The sequence below is a fragment of the Coffea arabica genome, chromosome 2e (assembly GCF_036785885.1).
Source record: "Coffea arabica cultivar ET-39 chromosome 2e, Coffea Arabica ET-39 HiFi, whole genome shotgun sequence".
In the NCBI taxonomy this organism is placed as follows: Eukaryota; Viridiplantae; Streptophyta; class Magnoliopsida; order Gentianales; family Rubiaceae; genus Coffea; species Coffea arabica.
In genome coordinates this window covers 45,789,955-45,803,825 of record NC_092313.1, presented here as the reverse complement: position 1 = coordinate 45,803,825, position 13,871 = coordinate 45,789,955, and the positions used below count along the sequence as shown (strand labels likewise).

Here is a 13,871-nt window from a genome sequence, read left to right as displayed (position 1 = left end):
AAACGAAAATTAAATATGGAATAGACCATGCATGTGCAAGCAAAACTCGGTCTCAAATAAAAAGCCTCAAGAATCTAAAATGGAGTGCTAAATTGAAATGCTGTGAGTGGAATCTATCGCCATCAAGTGCAAAAAATCACGAAAGGAAGAAATGGAAAATTATTAAAGTTTTAGAAACAAGATTAACTAAGCAGAATTTAAATCAAACAAAATCAAGACCACCAATGCTTCCAAGCTACCAAACTTTCATGATTTGATCCTAGAATTCTATTAACATTGTCCACAATTCACATGAAAAAACATATCAAGGCATAATTACACAAAAGAGATCCAATTGCGAAAATTAATCAACCATGCAAGCCCAATCAAAATGTTCAAGGAATTTTAAAAGGTCAAATAGCAAAGAAAAAGTCAAGCCATGGTTCCAATTGCAACTATCCTAGGATCTAATTGCAAGAAATTTGAATGTAATTGGGCCTTAGTAGACCAAGAGGAGATTTGGGGGATCAAAGTCCAATTTGTAGAAATTACTTCATGCATAAGCATGCAATCACGTTGCTTTCTTTTTTAAACAATGCTTCTGCAATTCTCTTCGCTAATCTTTGCAATCTGCTATGCCTTATTACCAAAACGTTACCAACAAAAACAGCCACACTTTTGAGTCAAATGATCATAGTCATCCCCCCATTCATCAACCAAACCACATACCATGCTTTTATGACAGAATCAAGGCAGAAAAAACTGGAATGATAGCTGCCAAAAACCAAAGAGATAACAGCAAAAAGAAAGAAACAAAGTGCAACAAGAGTCTTCAGCCACCTTAAGGTTCGCTAGCAGCCTGGAGAACTTACGATGGACTCCAGAAAACCACCCTAACATCATGAATTAAACATGCAAGCCAATAACCTATTCAAAGTTCATTCCAGATTCATTCGAGATTCCCTACTGCAATCTTCTGGTTTCATTATGCAAGCCAAATCAGCAAGTTACCAAGGTTTCAACTACTTGTTGCGGGTTTGAAGCCAAGCATCTAAGTTAACCCAACAGCAAACGAAAGGGAAGAAATGCAGCAAGGAACGCCAGAGGTTTCATGCAAACGAAACTGATCATCAACGATATAAGCAAACAGCAAAACAGCAATAGAGGAAAAGGAAAAATGTGTCGCGAGTTTCTGCAATTTTTTTTAGCCGCGGCTTTCCTTCCCTTTCATCATGCAAGTGAGTTCAACTTCCAAAATTTTAACTACTGACTAAATGAAACGCAGACCCTTGTTGCAGAATTGAAACCAAACATTTAAATGGCCCAATAGCAAAAGAAAAAGGAATTTTTCATGCAAGTTTCATGCAAAGAATGAGCTTCCTGCAACCGAGAGATGCTGCAATTTTTATTCTGTTAAACCACTATTCCATTAGCAAATTACACTCAATTCAAAACTCCACCTTGACCTTAACAACAAAATCACCAAACTCAAAGTCCAAATAAACTAAACGACTTAGCAAGAGGATAGGCAATTCCAGAAATTTCTGCTATCGCTGTCATGAACAACAAAGCATCATTTTTTGATCACAAATGCAAACACAACCCATTTAAACATGGTAGAATGTGCACTAGACATTCAATGAAAGAACATCAGCCACAAATGGCCAACTACATTATCTGAATATGCGCTTGCAAACATAAAAGACAGCCAAAGCAACGTGAGGATTTACAGCAATGTACTTCGCTAGGAGCTAAGTGCAAAGAAACAACCAAAGCTGTAAACTTTCTGCAATTTTCCTTTCGGCTAAGACACAGTCACGCAAGACACCAATTCATTAACCAAACTTCAGAATTTTCATTACCCAAATAAGAACCATCAATCATATTGAATCCAAAACAGAACCAGTAAACAGCAGAGGAATGCAAACAACCGACTAAAGCAAGCAGCTTTCAACTATAAAAAGGTGAATACAATACCTTGACCAAAGAATGGAACGTGTGATGACCAAGAAAAGGCTCAAATGATTCTTTTGGATGCTCGAAAGAAATGTCAGACGATGCTGAATGGAAGCCCAGTCGATTCCTTCCTGCAACTTCCAGCCGAGGATCCTTCTTGCTCCTTCCCAGTTTTCTCTTTCTTTTCCCGTAAGATTTTTCTATCCCAGCCGAAGATCCCTCTTGCTTTCTCTACATAGCTTTCTTGTTCTGTTCTCCTTCTATTCTCCTTCTACCTAGCCCAGCCGCCAACTCTATTCCCCCTCCACAACTTTCCAGCCGTCCGAAACCTCCCTCTCTCTCGCTTCAGTTCTTCTTTCACCTCCTCCGAGAGCCTCTCCCTTTTTTCCCTTTAATCAGCCGCCCCCTCACTCTTCTGTATGCCCCCTCTCTTTCAGTCTTTCTTTCACTCCTTCTCAACCTCTCCAAACCCCTAGCCGTTTCTTTTCTGGTTCCTTTCTACCTCTTAAGCCGCCGCCAACTTTCCCTTGGTAGGTTTCTTTTCTTTTGCTTGTGTTTCTCTCTTCCGAATCTCCCCTGTTTGCGGCTGCCAATCCCTTCTATTTATATCAAGCACTCAACCCTAAAAACCTCAGCCACTTCCTCTGAAATTTGCAGCTAAGGAGCTCCCCAAAGTTCACTTGCAAGCTGCGGCAAAAACGCAGCCTTCATGCTGCGCGTTTTCACTTTTCCTTTTTTTTTTTTTAACTTTCAACTTAATAAATACAGAAATGATAAAATATAAATAATAATAAAAACAAATTGACAAAAACCAAGTAATAATAATAATAATAATAATGAAAATAATTTAAAAAACTAAACAACTAAAAACAACAAAAATGGCCATTTTTCCATCTTTTTTGTTTCATTTTTCATTTTTTCATTTTTTCCAAGAAAGCATTGAATTTAAATTACAAACGACTAAATCATATTTTTTGAATGCTTTTTCTTTTCCCTTTTCAACAAATTCTATGATAAAACTTAAAAATAAAAAATAAAACTGGAAACTAAAAACTAAAAAATGAACACGACAAATAAAAAACTAAAAAATGAAATTACACCAAAAATTTGGTGTCTACAATACCTCATATATCACAATCACAAAAAATAAAAGATAAATAAAATTCAATTTACTATAATTTACAAATAAAAAATCGCATAGTGATCCAAAAAATGAGTAAGGGAGAATGTTGGAGAAAGGATAAAGAGAAGAAAAGGACTTTTATTTATTTATTTTAATTCTTTGACTTCCATTTATTTGATATGTCAATTATATATCAAGTTACGGTTAATATAGTCTATTTACAATTATTAAGGGAGGTAAATGATATTTTCAAAACCTCAAGGGTGCCAAGTAATATTAGAAGAAACCTCAAGGTTTCTGATATTATCCCGAAATAAAAGGGGTTATCATTCCCAGCAGGCTAAACAAGGGGGAGAGAGATGAGTGGTGCTGGAATGGGTAGTTCTCCGTGGATCGCTGGGACTTTCAATCTTTTGTCATCAACGCCATATTCTGCAGAGTCTTCAAAATCGCCAAATAAATCTCAATGCAGTAGCAGCGCCAGAAGACGCCCGGCATATTGTAAATTTTCGTTACCAGCGAATGATCTCAAATTTGTTCTTCATGACGCCCTTCAATCTTCTGGCCTGGACACCACGCATGCCCGAGTATGTATTTCCTGTTTTCAATGGCTTTTTCATAACCGAACTTTTTATTCATCTATTTATCAATTTTGATGTTGTAATTTGGTGCCTTTTTTTTTTTAAATACCGTAGTAGTTCTTGGTTTGTTTTAATCGACCAGCCGGTTTGGAATTATTACAATTGATAAAGCTCTTTTGGAATTTCGAAGATTGAACAAATTATCATCTGTTTTTTTTTTGTATTAAAATTACATTCAAATTCTTATTATTACCTCGTGAGGTTTTGAAAATTACAATGGATTTCTTTGCTTCTCTGCCAGGATTTGATTAGATTGGAATTGGAATTGTATCATATTCATATAAGGCTACATTTCAATAGGTAACAAGTGCAATTCTGGTAGAGAACCAAACATTGCCTTAGCCCTTTCGCCAGTTTACTCTCTCAGAGATGAAATTCAACTATAGGAATTTTGAGTTGCTTACTCGGACAGAATACAAGGATTCAAAACTAATGATTTTTTTGTTGGACAGCGCTCCCTGATTAATATAAGATTGACCCCCTCTGGCCACGTCTATAATTTCATTAGGTCAGTTCGGCAGCTAAGTCAAGACCCAGCCGTCACAAAGAGATCGTAAAATGACGTATATGAGAGAGTGGTACCAACGGCTTATGAGCTCACAGTTTGAGAGTTGATTGACACTCCTATGTGGTGGGTTTGACTGCCCAATGAGATATGTAAAATATTTTGTAATAGTATGTGGCTTTCCTTGCGTTATACCTAATCTATTGAATACATTCAAAGCTTGCTAATACTGTGTTCTAGAAGATAATCCTTGTGAAACGGGTTCTTGAAAATTAAATCCTGTATAAGAGAATCACATTCTATAACATTAGTCATTGTAAACTTTGGCTGTGGAACCAAGAGGAGAATGAAGGGTGTAGTATGAGACATCACATGACGGAAATTGTCTTGGATGTTGCTTAGTAGTCATATGTCATTTTCCTTCACTTCATCTTTGGCAGAACTTGGGAAGTTTGTGTCCAAGTCTGTAGTACAAGTAGATAATTATGGCTTTTACATTTCTAATTGTGGGTTGACAATTGTATTATCATAATTTTATGACAATACGAGTTGAATGCTAAAGTTGTTTAAAAGTTTTTGAAGTTAAGAGCAATAAGAATGACATGCTGAGCAACTCTTACATCCTATGAATCTCATTGTTGCTGTGAAGAGGCTTGTTTTCTCGTCTTTGGGTTCAAAAGTGCGAAGAGGATGTCACAAACAGATTATTAGCATGCCAAATTTGTAGTTATGTAAAATAAGTATGAAATACATGTCTTGTCTAAGTTCAATTAAGACATAGGAAGAAGGATTATGTGATTGTTTCTTCTCCCTTCATTGTGCACTCAACTTAAAGCAAACTGCATTATGCTAAGTCAAACTTGTTAACTTATGCTATTAGCAATTTAGACATCATTCTTCTAAAAGAAATAAAAGAAAGGGACAATCAAAGTCTAAACCACTTCAAAGTTATCAATTTCGTGTTGCCTAGAAGTGCGAGAATAATGTAGGAAGAATTAAGCAGTATGCATCAAAATTATAGAGATAATAAACCCTAAAGTTGACTTTTGATGTTAGGAAGTTGTTTATGTTTCTTGTTTCAGTTTTCATCCCCTTTACCTTGGGCATTTTTTCTCAATTTCTTTTTTGTCTGCTTTATGTCCATTTTATTGTAGTACATGTTTGATTTGATTAGCTATGTTAATGGGTAGGGTTTGGATTGGATCCCTCTGATTCAGATCTAGATCCATTAAATTTAGTTAGACCTAGACCTACACCTAGATCCAAACCTAGATCCTTATGGATATGAAAAAGTAAATCCAAACATGGACCCTCATGGGTTTAGGTTTCCAATGGGTATTGATGGGTATTTTTCTAAAAATACAGTGAAGAACTAGAGTAAAAATATTTTGAAAATATATAGAGTTAAAAAGTAATAAATACCATCCAATTTTTGTTTTCAAATAATAAAATTAACATTCAAGAAGTTGAATGCAATATTATGAACTCAAAGAGCGTATTCTTTAACCTAATAGTTATGAAGTCTTATTGTATTTGGTCTAATGGCCATAAAATATTAGATTATTTTATAAATTTACTTATGTGTGTGTGTGTGTGTGTATGTATATGTATATGTATGTATGTATGTGTGCGTATATATATTATTTATACATGGGTTTGGGTAGGGTCTGGTTTTCTTTAATTCATACCCAAAACCGAGATCCAAACCAGGTCCTACCCTGACCCTTAACTCTCTTATAAGATCTGGGTTTGGGTAGGATCTAGGTTTGAGAAATTAAACCCAAACACTACCCAAATATGTTGTGTTTGTGTTGGATCCGACCCATTAACATGCCATGTGATTTTTATATTTGTATTTTCTATTTTCAATTCATAGTTGCTCTAGACTTCTGTTGACCTGATGCATTATAAACTGCCAACAGGCAGCAAGGAATGGTTTCTGCCAGCAGATTCAAAAATTAACTGACGTGGAAAGAGAAACTAGCATTAGTATAAATAGAGTGGTTGATTTGGGGAAGACAGCTCTTCATGTGGCAGCGGAGGATGACTCCCTCATATCACATTCTTCTGTTCCACTTCCGGTCGATGATTTTATTGACAGATTGGATGACCTTTCTATGGGCTACTGCTCGCACTATGGCTCTTCCTTCAGATACCCGCCTGAGAAATTTCTTGAGTGTTTGGATAGATACTTGTACGTAGATAAAGTAAGTTTATTTGGTATATTATCTGTTTTCTTTAGCTAGGTTGATTGTGTGTCATTCTGGTTCATAAACTGCAATGACAAGGCAGTGCAGTATGGATTTAATCTAGTCACATTAGAGAAATGTGCTCATATTTACATCTTCCAATCTCCTATTGGGAGTATAAATAGTCTTGGAAGATTCTTGGGGGCAAGAACACAGAATTTTGTCTTATGCAGAATATAGGTCAATGAAATTGCTAGAATAGGCCTTTCATTGATGCCATCTGCCTTTTCCACCTTGCCTTTAGTATTTACCCCAAAATAGGATTCCAGATGCAAAATAACTCTTTTGGGCCTTTTTGTTTGCCTATTTAACTTGCTATATCAAACTTATTCATATCTCTATTCATCGAAAATCGTCTTATTGCATTGTTTGGTGAATCCTACTAAAAGAGAACTATTCTTCTGTAATGGAATTGGATATTCTACTTGAATGACATGATGCCTTTCGTAATTGGTCTGAACAGTTTATCTATTGCAGGAGATTTGTCCAATTTGGGAGAACTATAAATATGGGGAGAATTTCTTTTAGGATAATTCATATCTCTGAATTGCTTGGCATTTAGGCTATTTGCAACATTCTGTTCTATTTTTAATTCTGAAGTTTATCAGAATTACAATATGGGGTTACGGGGTGAACCTTACAAGAATTAACTTCAAATTGGAGTTATAATTCCATAAAAGCCTTCATGAAACAAAAGCAAAGTGCCCAAATTGGGCATTGTAGTAAGGCATGCCGATGCAATAATGCCCTTAGCTATGATCTGTAAAATCATTTGCCTAACCATTTCATAGAAATAACCAAATAATACCAAAGAAAAACTCAATATTCCTACATGTTACATCTTTACCTCTGCATTACATTTGAGTTGGATTTTGTAGTTTGTCGAAATATATCCTCTACATTCTGATATGCATACTGATGTGTTTGTGTAAATGTGAATACATTTATATGTGGTTGTGTACGTGTCTGCCATTTGTGTTTGTTTAGATGCATAGGAGTGTGTGTGCCTATGTTTTATGTGCCTGTAGAATTGTTGACCGGTTTGTCAATATACATCGTACATGATTTATTTGCAGTAGCAGAGTGACTACCAAGATATTAAATTTGTACAGCTGGTTTGGTATGTTTACAGTCAAACTTTTTGTGAGCTGAAGGTGAAAACACCACCTTGGTCTAATCTGGTTTAGAGGCTACATAATTCAAAATTAGTCCTCCAGATGATGTTCCATTTTCTTTATGTGTTGCAACTATATGTTTTGTCAGTCTTATAATCATTTTATGATAATTTGCATTTAACTTGTGAAAAAAAATGCACTTATTGGTTTTCATTTTACTGAACCTTATGGAACTATTATTATGTCCCTTTATTGTGGTTGTTATGCTAGGGAGAAACCTCCTGTGCCCAACTTGTGCTGTTTGATTTTCCACTCTCTTTCCTGATAATCACAAAAAAAAAAGTCAGTCCTCTCCAAGTTTTCACCTGTTGAGCACATTCCCATTATATTTCTCAAGTTTGTAGGATGAATATAATCAGTCCGTTTTCTTCTCTTTTGGCTGGGTTTTGAAATTATTTCCATTACTGTCGAAATTGGAGCATTTAGGAGACAATGATAGTGAATGACTGAGTTCCATTCTGCTTTTCTACAAAGCAAGTATAATATTTGAGATTGCGTTTGTTGATTACATAGCTATCTTCTTGGTGCTTCCTTTTAGCCAGCTAGAGTTGCAGCTAATTTTAGAGTCTTCATCTCTTTTTCAGGGTTTTCAGAGATCTAAACATAGTCAAGTGGAGCAGCGTTCTCTGTATCTGCACTCAGTATGTGTCTTTCCCTTCTTTAGTAATTAGATCGAAGCTAAAGAATGTCATAAGTTGCTTTGCTTAATCATTATTGTTTGGGTCAGGTTTTGACTCATCGTTCAGGTTCGGCTTCTATGCTGTCACTTATATATTCAGAGGTCCTAAAAATGCTTCGCTTGTGGGGTATGGTGAATTTTGATGTAGAGGTTTTCTTCCCTCACGATTCTCATAGTTCTCCAAGAGGCTATCACAAACAGAAAAGCAGGGAGGGTGATCAATTACATATTATGACATCCCAATCTTTATTGGTGGAGGTAACTCATCTTCTGCTGCCCACTTAAATTTGTCTTGAACAGGGGCTTCCTTCAAATGAGTTGGTCTAGTGCCATCTTCATACTGTTTTGCTAAGTATGCTGCTTGGTTGCTTCACTTGTTATAATATGTCTCTCACGCTTCGTAAAACTCTGTTTGTATCAAACTGGATGCTTCAATGCTTTTCTTTAGGCTGGATGGTGACATGATTTGAGATACTGGCATTTAAATGTGTTCGCTTTTTAATTTCATCTAACGAAACTTTCCAGGACCTCAAAATGCGCACAAAAGATGTTTGGCTTAAATTTATTTTATTAGTTCGTAACCTCTTTCTATCTAACTGTTTAAAAAATGTTGTACAGAAGTTGACTCAACTAGAAGAGTCTCAGCTGTACAATTCAATTTTTGAATTTTTATATCCCGAGTTCATGAATCCTTTTGAATTCATGTGATATGAAGTTATGCCTTTCTCTACCATTGTTATTCTTCAAAGTTCTGGCATACAGGAGTCAAAGTTTTAAAAGAATGAAATTTCCAATGATGTAATTTTAATTTATTCATCTTCCCCTGACAAATCTAGTCCCCTGCATCTCCTGTTTTAATTTGCTTAAGTAACATGCTGTATTTTTATCTCATCCTTAAATACATCTTATGCATTATGTAAAATTTTGTTATTCTGAAACTGTGGTGATGTGGTTAAATTTTTTCTGAAACTCTAGTTTCTCCCATAAGCACATGAAGGAGCAAAGAGTTTGAAGCTCTTAATTCATGTGTAGAAGGGAAATCAAAGGATGTATAAAAGTATAAATGCTGTTAGAACTGAATAATTGCAAAATGCACTTGAATGGATAAATGCTTGTGTGATGGCCTGAAAGGATCAAAAACAGTGAACCTTTAAACGTGATATTTAGAAGGGATAATAAGTATCTTTAATATATAAATTTTGTTCCAGACCATGACTTCCTACAGCGGTGCAGAAAATAAAAAGGGAATCTTAGCTAGCAGCACGAAGTACTAGGATTGATGAAGTAAACAAAACAAAATGTTTGAAAGAAATTAGCTTCTGGCTGTATGGGGGCCGTTAAGGTTGCAGATTATCTCGCAATATGTCTATCTCATTATACAGAGTATGAGATAGGGTGTTAGTTGCTTCATTGTTCCCAAGGGGACGTAGCTAACCCTTCTAAGATAACCAATTGTCTCAAGCTAAAAGAAATACGTATCCTAGCCCAAGAGCTCATGGGACAATCAATAAACAGTGTCACCCAACCTGGAATTGATTCCTACTTCTACTGCAATAATCAATAAAAAGCCTCTGCTTTGATGCTGTAAATGAGTAAGGCCTATAATCAGCATGTTAGTAAAAGATCTACAGCAAGCAGAGGCCACAGAATGACAACAAAACCATGATGATAGAAGAAATAGAAACTCCCACAGCCTAGTAAGTACAGGTACAAGTCACTTTGAATAGGAAGTATGTAAAGTTAAAGAGTGACCCAAGCAGGGTCATTTGATTTGAACTGAGACCGATAAGCCTTGATCTCCTTACCAACTGACCCTACTGTCATATTAAAAAGAAAAAAAAGATAAGATAGCTGATAAAACTTTAGGTAATTTAGTGGTATAAACTACTGGTTGCAGTACCCTGACTGGATGCTTATTACGTCCCCAAACATATTATTGCCCTAAAGTGACAGGAGTTTAGTTTTATTGGCCAATTTAGCTCCCCCACTTTCCTCCACTTTTCGTCAAGTGTTTGTGCGAGAGACCTAAACAGTCATGGATAATTATGGCAAATGAGGCACATGCCTAGTAGTTGTGCATCAGCTACACTAAACAATTTCTAAAACTACTTCAACAGTTGGCACAAAGCATAACTAACAAAATCTAATATCTAATATGCTCCTGCATCATGCAGTCATCTGGAAGCATCAAAGTCTGAGTGATTATGCATTTGTCTTAAAATTACTTCTGGCTTTTCTGTCCCTTGTTACCATTGTATGCTGAAAAGAATTATTCAAGATTTGCCCCTACTCTAGGATCTTCATCTAACCCTCCGCTGATTCTAATGGAAGCAAAATATCTAGGAACTACTGACAAATGTCCTGTCCACTCTTAGTATATGCCAAGGACCACAAGCATTTTTATTCTCTATTATATGCTTTTGCAATCATTAGCATCTATCACTGGTTAGAGTGCCATCTCTCAGACTTCATAAAGTCTAAAGAACAGGTTAATTTTTTATTGGTCTACCTCTGGAAGAAAGTAATTTGTGTGGATTTTCACCCTTAATCCACTGTTTTTGCTTTTGGGTAAAGTTTTATAACAAGTTTCAAATTCATTGATCAGCTGGATCATCAAAGTCTGCCAGGAAACAATTATGAATAAAGACATAATTAAGGAAGTCTGATTCTGGTTGAGATATCTGCAAATTGAACACATTTATGATGCAACAAAATTTCTGTTTTATATGCATCTGAACCTTTGTTGTCATTTCTCCCCCGGGAGGCGGTTTGGCTTGCTCGTAGTTGCCTACTAGTTCTGACATAAACTTCAGATTTTCATGGAAAAGCAAATGTGGTCTTTCTGACAAAGAAATACTACTTTGCATCTCTATTGTCGCTTCTCATGTGGGGGGCCTCAAGGGCATTCGCGCATTAATTTCACATTCTCATGTATACAAACTTGTGGCCTTTTGCTTCTGATAAAGCAATATTTCATCTATATGTGTCCAAATGTAACTCATCTGAAAGGAGAGGAAAAAATCTGTTCCCTGCTACAATTTTAAACTGTATATAATCTTGTAGTATGTATATGGACATTGAGCATTCAGTTGTTTAGTTCTGTTTCGCTTGCAGATTTTGAAAGACTTAAAAAATGCATTTTGGCCTTTTCAACATGATCCTGCTAAGAGCCTTTTCTTTAGGGCAGCTCAAGCTGCTAATTGCGATACGTCCAACAGTGTTGAAGAAAGGTTCGATTTTTTCCTCTGCTACTTCATTGCCATCCAATGTAATTTAGACTTCCTTGCGTTGAAGGGTTTGGTATTTTGCATCCTTTGACTGAAATCCTGCAAAATTCCATTTTCCTTCTCATCCTCAAGCTTTAGTTTTGTTTGATTCAGTGCATTAAAGATTGCATCAGCAAAGGCTGCTCAGCATAGGCTACTGCGAGGTGTTTGGACTAGTGTTCGGTTTGGGGATATGCGACGTGCACTTGCTGGTATGAGGCTTCTTTGGCTTTCATCTTAAAGTGCTTTCTAAACTGGTCTTGGTTCTTAGGTCAAGAGGATAGGTGACATATCAAATACTACAAAGTTAATGGAGTTAAAAGCACAATGGTTGTTAAAACAAGTTCTTTAGGGACCTCTAAAGAACTTGAGTGGGAATCTGAGAGTTCTCAGTTAGAAGGTTTAGAGCTCTATGATAATTGAGCAGGTATGTTTTTTAATTGAACACTGCTCATAGTGATGCTCCCATAAGGGGTTCAGATCCCAGAACCTGTTTCCTACTGTTTTCACTACCTTGTTTTGATAGAAGATTACTACTGTATATTTCCATCAAAAGGAATCTATGATCTTTAGATTTTATCATTTATTTATCTTATCCTTTAATCAATTGTTCGAGGTACAGAATGTATAGGTTATCAATATGGAGAGAAGTTTCCACGTTATTTTTATCAGCATTCTGGGGGCGTTTTATATTTTTAAAATATTTTTTTCTTTGTTAGAAAAAAAAGGCCTAAGCTGTTACTTGCCCCGACGAAGTTAAATAAACTTAACTAGTTCCTGCATCTTTTGAAACACATGCATTCTTGTGGATAGAGTAGAAAATCAACTAAGAAGTGAGGGAATATCTTGCAGTGGAAAGATGAAGGTAAACAAATGAGAATAAAGTGGTCAACAGAACTTCACAAATGTGAATAGAAACGCTCTTCAATTTCAAGAACAAGCTAGAATAATGGACAACCAGATTAGCACATTTGATGATGAGACAAATAAGATTCTGGATTACCAGTTTTGATGACAGATAAAACTTAAAAAAAAAAAGATAAATAAGTAAAACTCCGTAATTCCTGATTTCTTTTCCTCTACCTTCCCTCATACATATGAATATTATCGTTATGCCTAACATGGAAAATGAGAAAGTTCTATAAGAATTTATTTCATATATGAGGATGGTAGCCTTTTCTTATGTAAATCTCTCCTTTCTTTGTATGATCAAGTCCTTGACTGCTTAGAAGCATTTCTTAAGCTTCAAATTTGAAGTTTCTCTGGAATCAGAATTGCCAATTAAAACGTTTTGGCTTACTTCTAAGTACTATTCCTTTGTATTCAGCATGTGAACGTCTTATCCTTCTTGAAACTGACCCAATAGAGCTCAGAGACTATGGAGTTCTCCTCTACCACTGTGGGTTTTATGAGATGGCACTCCAGTATCTCAAGTTGTTTCAGGATATACAGGTACAGTTCTCGTTATTAGTCAGCTGCATGATTAATGGCAACTTTCTAAACCCCACCTCCCTATGGCCAAAATGAAAGGAGAATCTGTCAACTAATCTATTACCTATTTCAGAAATCTTCCAAACAGGAGAAATCATACCATCCCTTCCGTGATCTGGAGGAAGAAGCTCTAGAGAAACTAATAATTCGCCTTGAGCTCATTAAGATGGAGGAGGATTGGTCAAGACCCTCAGAACGCACAAGTTTCCTCTCCAACAACTCTGAACCTTGGTAATTTTTTGCTGAAATCATTTCCTTGAGCATATGCTGTACAAGGAATGTCATGTTTATGGTGATACAACTGGTAAAGACTGCAAGGCTGCCTTTTTAACTTTTTTTTTTTGGTTGTTCTTGAGGAAAAAAAGAATATTTAGGTTTGCGATTCTCGCTTCTTAGTTGGATGGGCAGTGTATATAGTTCTAGAGACTTGTAATAGACCATGTAGTTTGTATACTGAGTATGCTTTTTGTAAAAGGATCATCATGTATGGTGTACAGCCGAATTGTTTGGAAATTGTACATTGGATCAACTGAACAAAAATATTAAGAGATCAATTTACCTTCATTTCTCTGAAATGTTCTGAGTTTTGATTGCACTAGTTACAATTGTGCTTTTTTATTATGCAATTCTGAAATGGTGCAGCTGTATTAAACTCAACTTTTGAAAACTAAAATGGAAAATCTGAAGATTACATGCTGTAACTGGGAATAAGATTATGGATAATTTTGGTCCGCAGGTAGCCTGTGCAATTGAACCTATGTACCATTTTGATGGGTCGCGTTAATAAATTATTGAAAGAGAGTATTG

The 13,871-nt window shown here is 35.8% G+C and overlaps 1 protein-coding gene across 2 annotated transcripts; it reads left to right on the top strand.

Annotated features, from left to right (window-relative positions):
• The first annotated feature begins 3,379 nt into the window (after positions 1–3,379).
• Positions 3,380–13,639, top strand: LOC113707289 (uncharacterized). Of its 2 annotated transcripts, XM_027229545.2 has the most exons (8): positions 3,380–3,645; positions 6,127–6,411; positions 8,213–8,269; positions 8,356–8,565; positions 11,422–11,537; positions 11,688–11,785; positions 12,901–13,025; positions 13,138–13,639. In XM_027229545.2, the coding sequence occupies exons 1-8, from the start codon at positions 3,418–3,420 to the stop codon at positions 13,297–13,299; spliced, it is 1,281 nt and encodes a 426-aa protein (XP_027085346.1). In that variant the 5' UTR covers positions 3,380–3,417; the 3' UTR covers positions 13,300–13,639. The 2 variants fall into 2 exon arrangements, with proteins under 2 accessions (XP_027085346.1, XP_071936636.1); XM_072080535.1 differs by lacking the exon at positions 6,127–6,411.
• Positions 13,640–13,871: the final 232 nt, after the last annotated feature.

Excerpts from the sequence above, each read along its gene's own strand:
- LOC113707289 (XM_027229545.2), top strand. The coding sequence starts at position 3,418 with ATGAGTGGTGCTGGAATGGGTAGTTCTCCGTGGATCGCTGGGACTTTC. Across the intron at positions 11,538-11,687 it reads TCCAACAGTGTTGAAGAAAG|TGCATTAAAGATTGCATCAG; the intron begins GTTCGATTTTTT and ends TGTTTGATTCAG. Across the intron at positions 11,786-12,900 it reads TATGCGACGTGCACTTGCTG|CATGTGAACGTCTTATCCTT; the intron begins GTATGAGGCTTC and ends CTTTGTATTCAG.